The sequence below is a fragment of the Dromiciops gliroides genome, chromosome 1, assembly GCF_019393635.1.
Source record: "Dromiciops gliroides isolate mDroGli1 chromosome 1, mDroGli1.pri, whole genome shotgun sequence".
NCBI lineage: Eukaryota > Metazoa > Chordata > Mammalia > Microbiotheria > Microbiotheriidae > Dromiciops > Dromiciops gliroides.
The window spans coordinates 143,070,489-143,085,227 of record NC_057861.1 but is presented as its reverse complement, the minus strand read 5'-3'; the positions used below and the strand labels follow the sequence as shown (position 1 = coordinate 143,085,227).

Sequence of the window (14,739 nt, the reverse complement as noted above, 5' to 3'; positions counted from 1 at the left end):
AAGATACAATCCTGAGAATCTCTGTAGTGACCAACAGTTTCTAATTGCCCCTGTTTGTGGATTGAGATAGCTCCAAGGATGCTTCTGCAATGATTCCTTCTAGTGGTCAGGCTATCCTGATAACCCTATAGGTGACCTGGCTTGAGGTACAGGCAGTGGCCTGCCTCTGCTGGCTAGAAGCAGCCCCAACTGATCCTGTGGTTTTTGTAGCAAAGTGCTATCACTGTGCAATAAACAACATGTGAAATTCTGTTCCATCTTTTAATTAGCAACCCCCCCCCCCCAGGGTACATAGCCTTTGTTTGTTACTTTCCATCACTGAACTTTCCTGTCTCAGTAAGACAGTACATTCTTCTGAATTGCAATTCGATTACCCTGAATAAATAACTTACTTCTATTTATTAATTGTGTCATTGATCTGATTTTTACATAGGTTTGACACTCCTAGGCCAATTTTCTATCCATTTAGCCATTCGTCTTTTATGTACAAAAAAATCAAAGAATTTTCTGGATAGTACCGTTTATTATAACACAGTCAGATGAAGAGAAAACTTAAAAAAAATAACATTCAGTTAGAAATGATTAGCCCCAAAGCAGATGATTATCAAGGCCCCTAGGTGGAGCATTGGATAGAGTCCCAGGATAGAGTCAGGAAGACTTAGTTTGATTCACCTATCATAACAGGTAAATCCATTCTTCAAACAACATATATTTATATGTATGTGAGTGAATACATACATACATACATACATACATATATATATTTATATATATTTATGTAGTTATATGTTCTATGGAGAGTAAAACTATATATGGTCACCTTATTTCTGTCCCAAGTTTAAGGAAAATTAGCTGGGGTTTCTAATATATTGCTACTTATAAATTAGAAGCTTTAGCACCAGTTTGGGGGCATTAAGCATTTATTAAAGTGTATTAAATATTAGTAAAGAGAACACACATGTCTCTGAAAGTTCAGAAGGCCTATCTAGCCTAGAGGAGAGAACAGAGCTCAGCCTGGCCTTCTACTTCCTCCAAGTCCTCTGCCACCAAGAGCACCTCAGAGAGAGTAACTCTTTGTGGAAGCTTCCGCTGGGTCAAGAGGAGAGGTGGTCAAGCTAATAAGCTAGCATCACCCAAATCCATTGGTTTACTGGACTTGAGGGTGGTCTATGAGCAAAACATGCTGAGGTCAGAACACACCCCCTGAGGGCCAGGCTCTCAGGTAGATGTGGTTTCAATCAAGTCAACTTCAAGTGAATCAATCAGCAAAATCAATCCAATCAATCTTAATCTAATCCACTCCAAGGGGGTGGGGGCGGTAGCCCTTTGGGCATTCCAAAACCCATTATTTTCTCACCATGTATAGCAATACAGTAGTAGGCTTCCACCAGTTGCGGACAACCACGGATCAGCACCTTGAAGAGCCACAGGCCACAGTGTGGCTGTGCAGTCTGATACAGGAGCCCCAGTATAGGGTCATAAATTTAGAGACAGAGGACCTTAGAGATCAACTAATGCAACTCCTAAATCTGTCATTTTTAGGCCTTACACAGTCCAGAAGATGATACAGATGATAAAGTATTACTTCCATGTTATTTAGTAGCAGATTATTTCAAACAGAAAATGCTCTGGCGACTAGATCTGGTCTATATTCTCTTTGCCATTAACTCTGCCTTGAGCTACCCATCCAATTCCAAGTATTCCCAGTTATGAGTATACCATTTATCCTTCTATATCATATAGTACTACTATAAAAATGTGTAAAGTATGTGAATAAATATACATATATAACATATATATATATATATATGTATACACACATTCAAAAGTATATTGTTATTTTGAGCTCTTTGGAAATACTTCTGTCAGTAATTTTTCATATATCTTAAATTTGCTTCTAATATCTCCCCAAAAGCCTATTCCCTGTACATTTCAAGCCATTATAATGTCATCAAAAAGCTGAAAAACACTAAGTAATATGTCTTGGCTCTGGTTCAATGCTTTTCAGAAGACCTAACCATAATGTAATTTCACCTATGATCTCATACTATACACCAATCTCATTTCTGCAATGTATTAATGATTACTTTGTATTCACTCCTGTATCTTTATTAACCATACAATATGTCCAATATAAATGTTTCTTCTTCAGCTCCCATTAAAACAAATTTCAGTGGGCTCAGTTTTCTCATTTTGGGGGGAGGTAGGGCAATGAGGGTTAAGTGGCTTGCCCAGGGTCACACAGCTAGTAAGTGTCAAGTGTCTGAGGCCAGATTTGAACTCAGGCCCTCCTAAATCCAGAGCCAGTGCTTTATCTACCGTGCCACCTAGCTGCCCCCTTAATTCTTGGTTTAAAGAAATTCATTGTTCTGCCTGAGAATTTTCCATGCTACATAGAATTTCACGGGACATTTTGTCAAGTGGACAAATTTGTCAAGTCATGACTTAATTTGGGAATTCTCTCCTTAGCTTATGAGTACTATACTTAAAGTTACACAATTATATATACTATTTTTAGAGTAATATTGGAACATGTCGGAATTGTCCAATATTTGCAAAAAAACCAAATAAATCCGGGAGAAATGAGGAGAGAAGCTAAAGAAGTGGAGTGGTCCTGGACTAATTTAGAGTGTTTTTTTTTGTTTTGTTTTGTTTTTAAATTTGACCAGGAGTAACTGATTTGGTACCTCTGGCACAAAGTAAAGCTTTGGTAGTACTTTTGGATTTCTTATTTTTCAGGAAGCTGAGGGGGAACAGAAAGAATCTAAGTGGATAAAAGGGGGTTTCTAATATATTGCTACTTATAAATTAGAAGCTTTAGCACCAGTTTGGGGGCATTAAGCATTTATTAAAGTATATTAAATATTAGTAAAGAGAACACACATGTCTCTGAAAGTTCAGAAGGCCTATCTAGCCTAGAGGAGAGAACAGAGCTCAGCCTGGCCTTCTACTTCCTCCAAGTCCTCTGCCACCAAGAGCACCTCAGAGAGGTGCCACCCTCTGCCACCCTCCCTTGAGTATTCCTTCCAGGAAAGGTAAATAAGAGCAGAATATTCAGGGGCATTCACATAGTTGACAGATAGCTAATGAGAAACAGTTTGTTGAGGGGGGTGGACTGGGGAAAAGAAGAGTAAGATTAATGATGACCCATAGAAATGAAAAAGTACAAGTAGGGCTCCATATCTTTGCTGCTTTACTATTATTTGAAATACCATGGAAAATTGGAGGGATAATACAAAATCAGAGAAGAGCAAATGTTCCTATTTTCATAAGAGGGATAAGAACTGTGCCTTAAAATTATAAGTCCATAAGCCAAACTTCAATTCCTGGAAAAATTCTAGAATGCATGATTAAAAAGAACTGGCAAACATCTAGATAGGGAAAATTACAAAAAACCAGCATGACTTCATCAAGCACAGGTCATGACTTCTAAGCCACACTTTCCTTCTTAGAGGATTAATAAACCTTGTGGATATAGTTTACCTAGATTTGGACAAAGCTTATCACCTTTGTAGTCTTGAAAGCTATTCAACCAAAGATTGTATTAGTTTTCTGGCTGCTACATTGTACTGTTGATAAACTTCTAGTCCACTAAAACTCCCATAACTTTTTTTTTTCTTAGAACAACTGTTGTCCTACATTTTTTATTGGTAAAGTTGATTTTTTTTTGTACTCTAGCATAAGACTTCACACTTATCCCTACTGAATTTCATCTTGACAGATTCAAGGAAATGTTCTAGCCTGTCAGGATCCTTTTGTGTCCTGATTCTATCATCTAGTATGTTCATCAGACCTCTGAATGTATTTAGACTAAGGGAATCCTGCCTCCAGGTTTCACTGAATGGCTGTTCTCTCAGCCTCCTCAGGGCATCTTATGTGTGCCTGTCTCTCCTCCTGTTGTACATATATTTTCTCCAAGGCCTGCATCGTGGAGTGGAGTCATCTCCATAAAGCACAGTGTAAGAGTAATTAGTCTCTGAAAGGGTAAGTTTCCATAATTTAAAAAATCTCATATTAATATCACCAAAGACAATATTATGGTAAAAATACGTGTTATGCTGCATAACTAAATACACTTGTAATATATACAATAATTCCAAACCATACCCAGAGCCAATTAGGAAAGTGTTATAATGACCAATACAAAAAATTACTACTCTTTCACTAAGGATAATAAAAGCTATATACATAGTCACAGTGACATATTAATGATAAATGAATATAAATGACTGATAATATTAAACGTTATTACAAAATCTTCATTAGACCAATAATCCAACATCATCTTGTTCATGAATTCTATCTAGTACAATGGCAATAATATATACTTAAATTGATAAACAATTTATCAAAAAAATCTTAAATATCAGCATACTTGAAGTGAAAAACAATTTATAAAAAGAACTTAAACATTAGCGAGACTCAATGTCCATTAATTGTCTTACGAACCAAATAATAGGGTTCAAATAACCCTTTTTTGAAGTTAGAGCCATATGCTCTTTGTGAAGAAGTTCTTTGCCTACAAATGGTTCAGGTGGAATGAGATGATGAGGACCGAACTGGGTCCAAGCAGGAACAGGAACAGCAACACCAGCAGGCCAGGGTGCCTGCTTCAATTCTGCCACAGCTGAAAGATGCTGGGAATCCAGCTGTAAAGATACTTGGAAAGAATTTTTTGTTAGAGCCACAAGTGGCTTAGCAATTTTACCAAAACAGGATATCCATTGCCTGCAATACCCAGCTGCTCCTAGAATGGCCCTTAGCTGCTTCTTAGTTAATTTTGCCACTCTTTGGGCTTCTAATAAGCAATTGTAATATGTGTCCCCAACTTTGAGGATCACATGAGGTTTGTTATTCTGGGGAGGAGAATGGAATGGGATAAGAAGATTAATGTATTTAAAGTCTAGAAAAATAAAATTTTCAGTATTTACTTTTGTCCATTCCTCCCCTGTGCACCGTCATTTTTCCATAGTTCCCTGATCTTTATCCTTTTGAGAGGGTCTGTGACTGTTCTCAGGTTGCTCCTTTATAACTTTCTGAAAAGGCCTATACCTGTTTTGACTCTGCTTGTCTGTATCTCCCTGATAAGATCTATATTTATTTTGATTTTGTTTATAATAAGGCCTATAATTGCCCTGATTCTGTCCTTCTATACCTTCCTGATAGGGTCTTCTAAAGTTATTCTGATTCTGTTGATAATAAGGCCTCTAATTGCCTTGGTTGTTCCCTCTTTGGAAAAAATTTCTCTGATTATTTCTATTGCCCCTAAAAAAGTCTTTAAGGCTTTCTGTCATTACCTGTCTTAATTCATACCTTCTGGTTCTACACTCTCTCAACAAGTGTCCTTGCTTCTCACAATATTGACACACTTTAGGGGCTTTATAACTGATTTTTAAATGTTTGACCTGAAAGTGCAGGTGCTAGAATGTTTCTGCTTTTAGGTTTTGCAGCATCCTGCATAGGAGACTTTTGCTGACCTGTTTTTAAAGACTGGTCAACATTTTTTTCTAACTTCAGGTCACTTTTAGTAGAGGGAGCTCTGGCATCCCTCTTAATACATGGCTCACTATGGGTACAATTCTTTTTCTCTCTCCAGAGTTGTATTAGAAAATACCATGCTATAATATTAGTAATGGAGAGAAAAAAATTACAATCGCTAGAGCTATTATTATGCCACCATAGCGGGGCCCAAATTCAGTCAAAATGTCCCCAATAACATTAAGCAGGGGCTCAATGGATAAAACAGATATTATGCGGTCCTAGAACAACCCAATGAAAAAAGGTAAGAGATAAAAAATATATTCAGTCATGGTTCAGTTTAAATGCTAAGGCTTTTCTCTGCTAGAGGCTTTCAAAAAAAAATTGAGGCAGTGGATGGAAAAAAAAAATTTCTTAAAAAAATTTTTTTTCCTAGTGGCCCTTCAATTTTTTTATTATTTTTTTTTTAAAAAAGATTTACCAGGGTAGTAGGTTAGTAACTCCTAGCTGGCTCGCCATTAAATAATGTAAAAAATTAATTATTAATAAGTATATCTAATCTGAAAAATTATATAATTGTACTTAATGAAAAATTAGAACTATATGAAAAGTTATAGGTTTAGAGAAATTATAATTGGGCCATAAGTCCTCCTGCAGTTGCCATTCAAATGTAAAAATATTTTGAATTGAAAGGGCCTGATTTGGGGGCTAAAGCTGACTGGGGTGACTAATTTGGGACTGTTGACTAACTGTGCTATCTGACTTCATTAATTGAATGTGGGCCATTTATAAAGTTCCACCACACTGCTCCACTCCCAAATTGATAAGCAAAATATTAAGAAGCCTCTTAACCAAATAATCAAAGCAGAGTTTATTTATGAGATACTATTGAAAACTAAGAATACTGGGAAATAAAATGTACAACCTGACTGCTTTCCTGCTGTCTCTTTCCACTGCATCTCTTTCCCACCTGCTGTGCTTCAAACTTTTTAAATACAATAAGGGCCTTAGCCTTCTCTTGCCTCAGGGCACTCACTTGCTCAGCTATTTTCACTAACTCTGCCTGTACCCTTTCACTTTGTAAATCCCCCTGCTTTTAACTTTCCTTTCCTCCTTACTGCCACCGCTGAACCCCTGTGTTTCTCTCTCACTGACCTTCTGTCTGTCTGCTCTGTCGGTCTGCCCTTCGGCCTCTCTTTTCCCTGCTCCTAGTCCTTCTCATCTTCTCCTGCGTCCTTGTAGCCCTGTCTCTAGTCTGATCCCCTGAGTCTAACTCCTAGGTCTATATATACCTTTTCTTTTCTCCACTCAAATCTCGGGGTTTCCTGTGCCCCCACAGACCAAGCTAATCCGCCAGCCAGGGCTGTAGCTGGTGGGGGGGGGGTGCGTTGTAGCCTCACGTGCCTCAGCACAGGCTATCCAGGATCTTTCGGATAGCTCTGCTCAGGTTGGAGGGAGCTGGGGGCTTTATCCCCCCAGCTGTCTGACCTGGCATCTTGTACAGCCCACAGGGCTTTTTGGTTCAGCTGAAGCTGAGGCACACAGAAGAGACCCTGAGGGCCTAAGGCTTTCTAATCTCAGCCTAAAGGTAGGGCCCCCAAATCAAAATAAATTTCCATACCTCCTACATTGATATCATCTGCAAATTTCTAGGATTTAATCCAAATTATTGATCAAAATGTTAAATAGCAAAGGACCAAGCACACATCCTGGGATATACTCTTCTTTGGGCCCTGCCATGCAAACCAGCCACTTCTGAATCTTTCTTGTATTATCATGGTCTATTTCTTTTTTTTTTTTATCATTTCCACAAAAATAATGTTATATTCTTACACTAGGGTACCAAAAAAAAATCAACTTTTTTCTAAAAAAAAAAAGAGTTTTAGTGGACTCAAAGTTTGTGAACAGTATAACATAGTAGCCAAAAAACTAATACAATCTTTGGTTGCATAGCTTTCAGGACCACAAAGGTGATAAGCCCTCCATTCTTTTGTCAGACTTCATCTATAGCATTGGGTTCAGTCCTAGACATTTGGGTTTAAGAATGACATTAATGAGCTGGAGAGTGCCTAAGGGGCAACTAGGATGGTGAAAAGCCTTGAGTTCATTTCATATTTGGAAGAACTGAAGGAGAGTATGTTTAACATGGAGAAAATAATATTAAGAAAGGATATGACAGTCATCTTCAGGTGTGTGTGTGTATATATATACCCAAAACCTTTTTTTAAAACTCCCTGACTGATAGACCAATTAACTCTTACATTTATATGTTAGATATAAGTAGTTTATATATAAATGTAAGAGTTGATCGGTCTATCAGTCAGGGAGTTTTTTTTTTTTTTCCTTTCTTTTTTTTTTCTTTTTTTAGTGAGGCAATTGGGGTTAAGTGACTTGCCCAAGGTCACTACAGCTAGTAAGTGTTAAGTGTCTGAGGCCAGATTTGAACTCAGGTACTCCTGACTCCAGGGCCAGTGCTCTATCCACTGTGCCACCTAGTTGCCCCAGGGAGTTTTTTTAAAAAAGTTTTGGCGTGAGCTAGCTCTCGCGCTCGCGCTCTCTCTCTCGCTCTCCCCCTCTCCCTCTCCCCGCCCCCAGCCTCCCTATCTATATTATAACATTAGATATAGCAGTACTGTACATTCTATGGCTGAAATGGAGAAGCTAGATGACAATTCAGCACATTTTATGGAGTAATTCATATTAGAATTTTTACTCCTCAGAAATGTGGCCTATGATATTTCATTGTAATTGAATTTCAGACTTGATCTTTCTTTTATCAGTTGCAATAAATATCTTTCCGAAATACATGTAGGTAGAATATGGTACTACAATATTGTATTACTCAAACAGAAAAGTTATTATTTTACAAAAAAGATTTTTACCAAAAATATTTGTTTGGTTTTGGGATGAGAATTTGTTATATGTTAAAAGCACAGTTAGAGAAACTCTAAGCCCCTAAAGTTAATTTAATTGAACATTTAGCCATTTTAAAAATAAGTACATTACTGTTTATGTCTTGTGCTAACCAAAATGCCACAGGGCATTTTTGAATCAGGAATAAAGTGGAGACTTTATTTCACAAAAAAGTGCTTGTGTCTCTTGACCCCTTCTGTGTGTTTCCCTACCTCTCTTGCTGTTATCTTTACCTAGCTTCCTCTGTCTCCTTTCCTTTTATTTCTCAGAAATTTATGTATTATGTTCTTAATTTTTAGAGCAGCCAACACAACATTTAATATTTTCTCTTATAACAATTCTCAACAACTAAACATTGATTTTCTCTCCCTTTTGGTCCAGTCACACTTATAAGAAGTACAATAGAAAGGAAAATTTAAAAGTCCTTCCTTCCCTGCTTTTTAAAATCTGTGCCATGTTAAGTTGTAGTAGTCTATTTAACTTTATATCATGCTTCATTTTTGTGTTTGTTTTGGATCACAAAGAACAATTTTTTTTATACATTTTTTTCTAAAATTATACAATACTCAATTATGATAATTTCTAGAAGAGAATGTTGTACAGGATAAAAAAGTAGGATTCAAAGGGAAAAAAGGACATACTTTTCATAGTTCCATCTACTTCTTCTTCATCCTCACTGTTTATGACCATGGTTCCCAAGTCAGATTCTAATATGGTGGTATTGTGTTCAATCATGGTCTGAGCCCCTTCACTCATTGTGCTGATAGCCCTCATGGTGCCCACACTTTCCAAACCAGTCTTCACCATGGTATGGGAATCCAACTCATCTTCATCCTGCAAATAAAACACTGAAAATCAAAACTTAATATCTATATCCGGGACAGTGAGAAGCATGCAATTTCTAAGAGTTGTGGATTTTCTGTCAAGTGTTATTAGTGTAATGTTATTAAAAAGATCAAAATAAATTGAACAATACCAACAACATGAGTTGTACTAAGATTAGTTGGATGATCTTTATATATGATACTTACAGTAATTCATATGGAAACTGAGAGCTACTCTAGGGCAAGGATTGTCTCATTTTTATATTTGTGTCTCTAGTACTGAGCACAGTGCTTGATATATAGAAAATACTTAATAAATGATTATTGAGTGTTTTAAAAATGGATAACAAACACAAAATGATAAAAAGGAAAAAGAGTAAAGACTGCAAAATATAGGCCAGTGATCTTGACTTTATTGGCTTCTGAGGCCCCTTCATGCTCTGAGATTCTTTTAAAGTTCAATTAACTTATAGGATAATCAACGCATGTTATTTGGTGAAATTGCTAGGGTCTGCTCGTTCTTCCCTAACTGCTTCAAGGCTAGTTCACCACACCCAAAGAATCACCCCCCCACTATGTTCCATGCCATATCTGCCCACCACTTTCATTGTGCCCTTTGAAACCCTTGCTCTATAATTAATGCGTTTTCCTTCATTTCAGATTTCTTCCTCCCATGTTCTTTTCATTTTCTGGCTCTGAAGTCTGGCTCCTATCAGATGACACTCAATTTCAGGCTTTCCTTTCTATTATTTGTTGTTCCTTCTTCCAAAGATCCTGATTCACCCATACTGGAAATAAAGTCAAAATACTCCTTGTTCCTACTGAAATTCAAGACTTGCATTCTACTGCCATCACTCAGCTACTGCTTGATGTTCACTTTCTCCAAATTTATTATAGGACTTTATTCAAGTCCTAGTGGCTATTAGCAACCAAAGTCCAGGAAACTACTGAACTTTCTTTTTCTTTTTAAGATTTTTTTTAATTCTGTACTTGACAAATGTGAAAAGATTTTGGGGAGGGGGGAGGGAGCAGAACCAAGATAGTGGAGTAAAGGCAGGGACTTGCCTGAGTTCTCCCCAAATCCCTTCCAAACAACTTTAAAATAACTCCTCAAAAACATTTCTGAAGCAGCAGAACCAACAAAATGTTGGGGTGAAACAATTTTCCAGCCCAAGGCAACTTGCAAGGCTAAAAGAAAAGGTCTATCTCACTGGGGTGTGAGTGGAGTATAATCAAGCATAGGCTGCACCCTTGTAAACCACCAGCAGGTCTGGGGATTGACTAAATCAATGGCAGTAGTGGCTTCTAGAACTTTCAGTCCATAAGCAGTAAGATAATTGGACAACTTGTCAGAAGGAGATTATACAGGACCCTTCGCTGGCACTGGGAACAGAAATCTGTTGCACTGCCTATACCCAGTTCTAGGTCACAGACCCAGGGCAAGGAGAAGCACTAGCAGAAGTGGGGACCCTAATCACAGTTCCAGGGCAGAAAAGAGTGCTTGTAGATGGATTCTCATAGACCATAGCAATAACTCACCTTAAATTATACCACCTTAGAAGAACTGAAAACTTATAGACCCCAAGAACTAGTTCTGAGAGCTGTAGCAGCAGGAGTAGTAAGTAAGGCAAGAAAGGGGCAGTATCCCTTATACCAGAATAGAACCCAATTTTAAAATAAAGTTAAAAGTCAAGAAATAAGCTGGGAAATGAACAAACAACAACAACAAAACTGACTACAGAAAATCAGTATAGTGACAGGGAAGATCAAAACACAAACTTAAAAGACAACAATGATATTAAAGCACCTAAATGTAAAACCTTAAAGAAAAATGTGAGTAAGTCTTGGTACCAAAAAGAACTCCTGGAAAAGTTCAAAAAAAGATTGTAAAAATCAAATAAGAGAGATGGAGGAAAGATTAAGAAAAGAAATGAGAGTGCTTATAAGAAAACAATGAAAAAAGAGTCAAGAACTTGGTAAATAAGACACACAAAAATAATACCTTAAAACACAGAACAGGCCAAATGGTGAGAGAGGCACAAAAATCCACTGAAGTGGAAAACTCCTTAAAAAGCAAAATTGGTCAAATAGAAAAAGATGTACAAAAATACACTGCAGAAAAGAATTCCTAAAAAAGTAGAATTAGCCAAATGGAAAAGGAAGAACAAAAGCTCAATGAAGAAAATAATTCCTTAGAAATTAAAATTGAGCAAATGGAAGTGAATGAGTCCATGAGACATCAAGAAACAATAAAACAAAATAAAAAGAATGAAAAAATACTTTAAAATTGTGAAATACCTCACTGAAAAATAACTGACCTGAAAAATAGATCCAGAAGAGATAATTTTAGAAGCATTGGACTACCTGAAAGGCACAATCAAGAGAAGAATCTAAATATCACATTTCAAGAAATTATTTCAAGGAAAACTGCCCTGATATCCTAGAACCAGAGGGTAAAATAGAAATTGAAAGAATCCATTAATCACCTCCAGAAAGAGATACCAAAATGAAAACTCCCAGGAATATTATAGCCAAATTCCAGGGTTCCTAAGTCAAGAGAAAAACATTGCAAGCAGCCAGAAAGAAACAATTTCAATCATCAAGGAGCCAGTAAGTATAACCCAAGACTTAGCAACTTATACATTAAAGGATTAGACAGCTTAGAATATGATATCGCAGAGGGCAAAGGAGCTAGGATGACAACCAAGAATCACCTACCCAGCAAAACTGCGTATAATCCTTCAGGGGGAAAAATGGATATTTAATGAAATAGAGGACTTTCATGCATGGCTGATAAAAAGTCCAGAGCTGAATTTTTAAAATTGACTTTCAAATACAAGAGTCACAAAGCAAAACAAACAAACAAAAAAACAAACAAACAAAAAAAGAGAAATCATAAGGCATTCAAGAAGGTTAAATTATTTACATTCCTACATGGGAAGATGATACTTGTAACTCCTAAGAACTTTATCATTATTAGGGCAGTTAGAAAAAGTATACAAAGAGGGCATAGGTGCGAGTTGACTATGGTGGGATGATATAAAAATAAAATTAAGGGGTGAAAAAGAAGGATGTACTGGTAAAGGGAAAAGGCAGAGGTAGAATGGGGTAAATCATCTTGCACAAAAGAGTATTTTATAGTGGAGGGGGAAAGGGAAAGATAATAGGCAACATTTAAACCTTAATCTCATTGGAATGGGTGTAAAGAGGGAATAGCATATACACTCAGCTGCTCAGAGAAAACTTATTTTTTTACCTACAGGAAATTTGTAGGGAGGGAAATAATAGATGGGGTGTACTGATAGAAGGGAGGAAGGACTGGGGGAGGGGGTGGTCAGAAGAAAAATACTTTTGAGGATGGACACGGTCAAATGAAAGAAAAGGATAAACGGGGCGGGGGAAAGCAGGATGGAAGGAAATATTCAGCAATCATAACTGCAAATGTGAATGAAATGAACCCACCCATAAAATGGAAGGAATTAAAACCCAGAATCCTACAATATGTTATTTAAAAGAAATATACTTGAAGCAGAGAGACACACACAGAGTAAATGTAAGGGGTTGGAGAAAAATCTGTCATGCTTCAATTAAGTTAAAAAAAAAAAGCAGGAGTAGCAATCATGATCTCAGACAACATAAAAGCAAAAATAAATTTAATTAAAAGAGATAATCAGGGAAATTTCATTTTGTTCCAAGATACCATAGGCAATGAAGTAATAACATTACTAAAAACATCCATGCACTAAATGATAAGCATCCAAATTCTTCTTTTTTTTTTTTTTTGTGAGGCAATTGGGGTCAAGCGACTTGCCCAGGGTCACACAGCTAGTAAGTGTTAAGTGTCTGAGGCTGCATTTGAACTCAGGTACTCCTGACTCCAGGGCCGGTGCTCTATCCACTGTGCCACCTAGCTGTCCCAGCATCCAAATTCTTAAAGGAAAAGTTAATAAAATTATAGGAGGAAATAGACCATAAAACTATACTGGGAGTGACCTCAACTTAGAATATGATATCTCAGAGGGCAAAGGAGCTAGGATGACAACCATATTCAGAACTAGACAAATAAAATTAACATAAATAAGAAAGAAGGTAAGCAGATGAATCGAATTTTGGAAAAGTTAGTTATGATAGATTACTGAGAATAGTGAATGGGAGTATAAAAAAATGCCTTTTTTCTCAATGGGACATGGCACCTAGACAAACATTAACCTTGTGTTAGGGCATAAAAACCTCATGACCAAATGTAGAGAAGTAGAAATATTAAATGCATCATATTCAGGTCATAATGCAATAAAAATTATATTTAACAAAGGGCCATAGAAAGATAGATTAAAAATTAATTGGAAACTATATAATCTAAACCTAAAGAATGACTAGATATAAAATAAACCCACATAAATCACCAGCATTTTTACATATTACCAGCAAGAGACAGAAAGAGAAATTCCATTTAAAATAAATGTAGATACAACAAAATACTTTGGAGTCAACCTTTCAAGACAAGTCTAAGAACTACATGAACATAATTTACAAACATTTTTCACATGAAGTCAAGTCCAAAGAATCAGAAAAATAGGGGCAGCTAGGTGGCGCAGTGGATAAAGCACTGGCCCTAGATTCAGGAGGACCTGAGTTCAAATTTGACCTCAGACACTTGACACTTACTAGTTGTGTGACCCTGGACAAGTCACTTAACCCTCATTGCCCCTCCCCCCCCAAAAGGATCAAAAAAATATTAATTGGTCCTGGGTAGACCAAGCTAATATAATAAAAATGACAATTCTACCTAAATTAATTTACTTATGCAGCCCCATTCTAATCAAACTGCCAAAAATCATTTTAGAGAGTTAAAAAATAACATTCATCTGGAAGAACAAAAGGTCAAGAATATCAAGGGAATTAGTTTTAAAAAATGTGAAAGAAGGTAGCTTAGTCATGCTAGATCCCAAAGTGCACTACAAAGTGGTGATCATCAAAACAGTCTGGTTAAGAAACAGAATGGTAGATCAGTGGAATAGATTAGGTACACTATATAGAGTAGTAAATGATCATAGTAATCTAGTGTTTAATAAATCAAAAGATCCAAGCTTCTGAGATAAGAACTCATGACTTACATAGAAAGGGTGATGCTATAAGCAAATTAAGGAAGCATGGAATATTTTGCCTGTCAGATCTATGGAAAAGGGAAGAATTTATAAACAAAAAAGAGACAGAGAGCATTATGAGATGTAAAATGGGTAATTTTGATTACATTAAAAGAGTTTTGCATAAACAAAACCAATGCAGTCAAGATCAGAAAAAAGCAAAATATTGGAAGCAAGGTTCTCTCAAACAGGTATCATTTCAAATTCCCCAATTGATAAATGGTCAAAATATATAAACAAGCAGTTTTCAGATAAAGAAATCAAAGCTATCTATAGTCATATGAAAAATGTTCTAAATCACTATTAATTGGAGAAGTGTACATTAAAATAACTCTGAGGTACCACTTCAAACCTATCATATTGGCTAATATGACAGAAAA

General features: G+C 36.5%; 1 protein-coding gene across 1 annotated transcript in view; it reads right to left on the bottom strand.

The window, feature by feature from the left end:
- Positions 1 to 14,739, bottom strand: part of STK3 (serine/threonine kinase 3) — a 465,914-nt gene that overhangs the window by 106,567 nt on the left and 344,608 nt on the right. The window contains exon 9 of the mRNA XM_043968349.1: positions 9,033 to 9,225. Coding sequence (XP_043824284.1) covers positions 9,033 to 9,225 — 193 coding nt within the window. The remainder of the gene's footprint in view (positions 1 to 9,032; positions 9,226 to 14,739) is intronic.